Source organism: Adiantum capillus-veneris, chromosome 25, assembly GCF_014529385.1.
Source record: "Adiantum capillus-veneris isolate H3 chromosome 25, ASM1452938v2, whole genome shotgun sequence".
In the NCBI taxonomy this organism is placed as follows: Eukaryota; Viridiplantae; Streptophyta; class Polypodiopsida; order Polypodiales; family Pteridaceae; genus Adiantum; species Adiantum capillus-veneris.
Genome location: NC_140955.1, coordinates 32377374 through 32382220, shown reverse-complemented (window position 1 = coordinate 32382220; position 4847 = coordinate 32377374). Strand labels below are relative to the sequence as shown.

General features: G+C 43.2%; 1 protein-coding gene across 1 annotated transcript; it reads right to left on the bottom strand.

Annotated features, from left to right (window-relative positions):
- Positions 1-1157: 1157 nt before the first annotated feature.
- LOC147424671 (UDP-glycosyltransferase 85A2-like) lies at positions 1158-3706 on the bottom strand. Its single transcript, XM_086500358.1, has 2 exons — positions 2875-3706; positions 1158-2259 (listed from the first exon to the last, which is right to left on the bottom strand). The coding sequence occupies exons 1-2, from the start codon at positions 3521-3523 to the stop codon at positions 1334-1336; spliced, it is 1575 nt and encodes a 524-aa protein (XP_086356484.1). The 5' UTR covers positions 3524-3706; the 3' UTR covers positions 1158-1333.
- Between the last annotated feature and the right edge of the window lie 1141 nt (positions 3707-4847).

The following is a 4847-nucleotide window of genomic DNA, read 5'->3' as shown; positions in this document are numbered from 1 at the left end:
CACATCAAAAGTTGTCTCGATTTTCTTAAGGGTGAAAGCATGTTAACGTGTCACACTTCTTCATGTCCCGGACAATGCTAACTAGCACAATACGATGTATGATGTATCAATAGAAAGCTCTTGAAACAAGAAATCCAAATGTACAACCTCTGAATATTTTTGAAATTATTTGTAAAAAATTTACCGGACACCCAAATTTTAAAGATGTGTTAACGTGAAAATGGTAACTAGCACAAAAAGCGCAACACGTTAACATGCTTTCACCCTTAAAGACAAGACCAATCTAACCAAGCTTTCAAAATTTCAGTCGATAAGAACACTGAACACTGGACCCTTTTTTTTTTTTACATTGGTGAGATCCTCGCTAAGGATATGATTTTACTTTTAAGACACTGAAGAGATTCTTCTTTTCATTGATGACTGTGATACACTAAACATTGTATTGTGGTTTTAAGTGTTTGAGCATCAAGTCTTCCTACTAGGATACAAGGATAAAAAACACGAACTTCTTAAAGAAGACTCTAAGATAACGCTTTCTTTTTATTGACATCGAAAGATGTATTAGAAAAAGGCCCATAGGCCATTGGAAGAGAAGCATTAGTCTCTCTTGAACACTACAGTAGGATAAAAGTGGTGGGGAAAGGGCTCCTTTCCTACCACATTGTTAACAATGTGGAGAATGGTGCCATACATGTGTGTGTGTGTGTGGTCTTTTCTTTTTCTGATGGGCACAAGCAACCCTACACACGAAATGATGAATCTCTCTACATCTTTAAAGACTATGACCTACAAACTCTCTCTCCACATTAAGTCCATATTCCTATTGTGTGAAGCGATCACCGAGATGTTGGGAAAAGCTCCAAGGAGTGAGGCTATGAAGCCTCAAGAACAAGCTATGTTGAGGTAAAAGCTGCAGAAAGGGGGGGGGGGGGGGGGGGGGGGGGGCTATTAAGAGACATGCCAGCACAGGTTAGCTTAGTGGTGAACATGTCACAACCTTACTTGCAACAATGCAGTTTTTCTTCTAAGCATGCAATACTTGCAAGTATTTTGGATGTGACCACAAAACATGACTACAATGACAACAAGCTCAATGGCTAGAAAAATAGCCTCTCCATTTTGAACTCAATCAAATCAAGAGAGCAATTCAACTGCAATGCAAAGAAAGTAAGCTTTTTACCACAAAAATAGCAAACTCACATTGGAACATGTCCTCCATTTCAATGTGATGCTATTACAAGGATGTGATACTAACATGGAAACGCTATGCATTAAGGGTGTTATACATCGCACCATGTGCTTAAACACACCTCTTTTCATACCCAAAACCTCTCTACTTTGAGGGCTTTGAGCAGAGTGCTCTCATATCATCATACAACTTTTGCAAGTTACTAAAAGATTGTCCCCCTTGTTGGCTAGTCTTCTCAATAAGGCGCATGATCTCTTGGGCTTTGCTTCTAGCATTATGACCCTCTTCCTCATGCAGCAATGCTTTCACTCCGCCCTCCACAAAGCTTCTATCTAAGCCACCGGTCTTCGTGCGACCCAGCTCCAATCCTGCCCCCCACACATTGCAAAGGTAGTGAGAGTTCACCCTCTGCTCCGCAAAGCGCGGGCAACATAGAAGAGGAACACCCGCCCACAAGCTCTCCACTGTTGAATTCCATCCACAATGAGATAGAAAGCCGCCAACCGCTTTGTGCGCTAGCACCTTTACTTGGGGAGCCCAGCTTATAATCATTCCTGTGCCCCTTGTCCGCTCAAGGAAGCCTTCCGGGAGCACTTGAGGGAGCTCTTCCATTGTAACTGAATCCTCTCTTATGACCCATAAGAAGGAATTCCCACTTGCCTCTAACCCAACAGAAAGCTCTTGTATCTCTTCTACAGACAACTTTGCAGAACTACCAAATGCGACGTAGATGACAGACGACTCTGCTTGCAAGTCGAGCCATGATAGGCATTCTGTCTGGACATTATCTTCCAACTTCATCTGGGTGGGTAAGGGGCCGATCGCATAGCTGGGAATCCCTTGAACTTCAAATGACTTAAATGCATCAGGCTCAAGCTCCAACAGAGAATTGATCAGAACTCTCTCTCCACATTTCACACATGAAGCCACCTTGGAAAAGAATTGTATAATGTGATTTTTGGAGTCCGCAAATCTCAGATCTTTTGCTATAAGGTCAGACGAGAATGGTGGAAGACCTGGAATATGAGTTAACATCAGAGGGGTCTCTCCCTTCCATTGGGTGGGGGATCCTGTACACATTGCAAAAGATGACATCAGCTAGAGATAAAAACTTATACAAATATACAACTACTTTTAAAGCTAGACTGACAAAAATCATGAGTTCCAAAAATCAAATCATGATGACAGTAGCTAGCAACAAGATTTGAACCAATACAAAGTGGTCAATCAACATGTTCTGTTTCTAGGGCTAGAATTCTATGCATCGAACAAAATTTGACTAGAGTCCCAAAAACCATCCCAATCGATAGATTAATGGACATCGGAAAATTGAGACCGATTATCAGAGAAAAAAACTGCACTCTTCCTACAAAACACGCTCATTCCAGGATCTACAAGAAGTTGGGTATGTTATAGGGAAGTCTAAGTCTTGCCTGCATAATGCTCGAAGGTGAATGAAGAGTCATGATATTACCGCGCAACAGAAGATGCAGGGACAAATGGATGACGGAAAATAATGGGCATTCTGATGACTATAAAAGCTACAAGTTTTGTACTATCTGTCTTTCAGAAGATGGCTTTCACAACATCCAAGTATGATGTAATTCTGCACGAGGAACATCAGAACAATTAAAGACGAGGTCAATACCCTGGAATAGCGAAAAATGAGAGGACAAAACAGAAACCTTTCTCAGGGAAGATGCCCTCAGAGTAGAGGACGTCAAGGTTGGAGATCAAAAGGTGTGCCATGGCATTGGATGTCCATAATTCAATTCGAGGGATGCCGGCACGCTGGGTAACATCGAGTGTCCAAGGGATGAAGGTGTCGGAAATGAGGCATGTAGGCGGGTGACCCAGTTCTCGGAGCTCAACAATAAGATTAAACAAGTTCTCCTTCATGGCAGGGGTGACGAAGAAGCGTTTATCAATGTCGCCCGGTTGCAAGGCATCCTCGACCACATAAATGAAAATTTTACCTCTACCACCATCACCACCGCCGCTACCGTTACAATCAACAGTAGGAGCTGAGTTTCCTACCTCAATGACATCACTAATTACAATAGCCGTATTTTTGCTACCATAGCCATTGCTACAACGCTCGCCGGCGCAGCACGTGCTCGTCGTAGATAGAGTGCCTCCCCTCAGATCTGGGCTAGGGAGAACAAGACTATTCCGCTCTTTGAGCCTGGCATAGTCGGAGGAGAAGTAGATGAAGCTTACCTTGAAGCCGAGGGCGGCAAGCGATTGCGAGAGGAGCATGGCGCCGACGACATGGCCTTGCCCACTGGGTGTCACCACCAAGGCGTGGGGGATGGCATCAGAGCTACTATCCATTATGGCCTTGTCTACAGGGGGTGGATGCTCTCACTGGTGTTCTGTATTTTAAAGAAGTTTGTGTTGTGCTCACTCACTCTTCTCAGCAGGTCGTGGCGCGTCTGCGACAATATTAAATTCTCGTCATAGATCCAGAGGACTAGGGTAAATTAAGGCCCCGAGAAAAGGACACGTCCCTGAAGAAGGACAAAAATATAGATAACTAGTACGGCCGAAGGCGGCCTCTCTCTTCTCCCTCTCTCTCTCTTTATCGCGTGCAAAGGGATTTATTTTCATTTTGGACTTTAGCCTTCAGGTCGCAGATTGCAACACATGTAAAAAGGGATTTATTTTCATTTTGGACTTTAGCCTTCAGGTCGCAGATTACAAAAATATAGATAACTAGTACGGCCGAAGGCGGCCTCTCTCTTCTCCCTCTCTCTCTCTTTATCGCGTGCAAAGGGATTTATTTTCATTTTGGACTTTAGCCTTCAGGTCGCAGATTGCAACACATGTAAAGGACTCCTCCTTCCGCCATATTATGTTAGTAGAATATTATGTTAGTAGATAGTACTCTAGCCAGGTCTCGCACATGATTAAAAAGATTAATATGATTTATTTTGTATCCAATTCTGGAAGGCACGTGAAAAGCGAATACACTTTTCCTTGAAATTCGAATGTTCTTAATATTTGTGCAATTTGTTTGTATCAGTTTGTATCAAGCTTTCAAATAGCATCTATCTATCTACTATCTACTATCTACTAACATAATATGGAGGAAGGGGGAGCCCTTTACACGTGTCGCAATCTGCAACCTGAAAGCTAAAGTCCAAAACAAAAAAAAAGTCCGTTCGCACGCGATAAAGAGGTAGAGAGGGGGAGAGAGAGAGGCCGTCGAAGGCGGCCGGCCGTAGTTGACTTACTAAATCTACACACTGTCTTGTCTTCACGATTAAGCTTCTTAAGTCAACCTTTTCCCCTTAAAGTATGACTTTTTGTGAAACAAATTGTGCTAATACAATTTCATAGAAATGTGGGACACCAAATAAAAGTTAATATCACTAATCTCATTGATGCATGCGGGACTCGGCTCTAAGGCCCCAAAAGTTGGACAGCAACATTCGAACGTTGAGATGGTTATTATGAAATGTGCTCTTCTGATTGGCAGGAGCGATGATTCAAGCCCCGTGCGGCCTTGTACTTTTCTTTCATGAGGGGTGCGTCCTCCCTTTGGAGCCCTTGAATTTTACATGAGGTTGTCGAGACCTGCTGCGCGTTTTCTACTCAGATCATCGCGCATGGCGCGTCTTCTGTTGCACATAGTAGGGATGAAGGGCTTCCATCT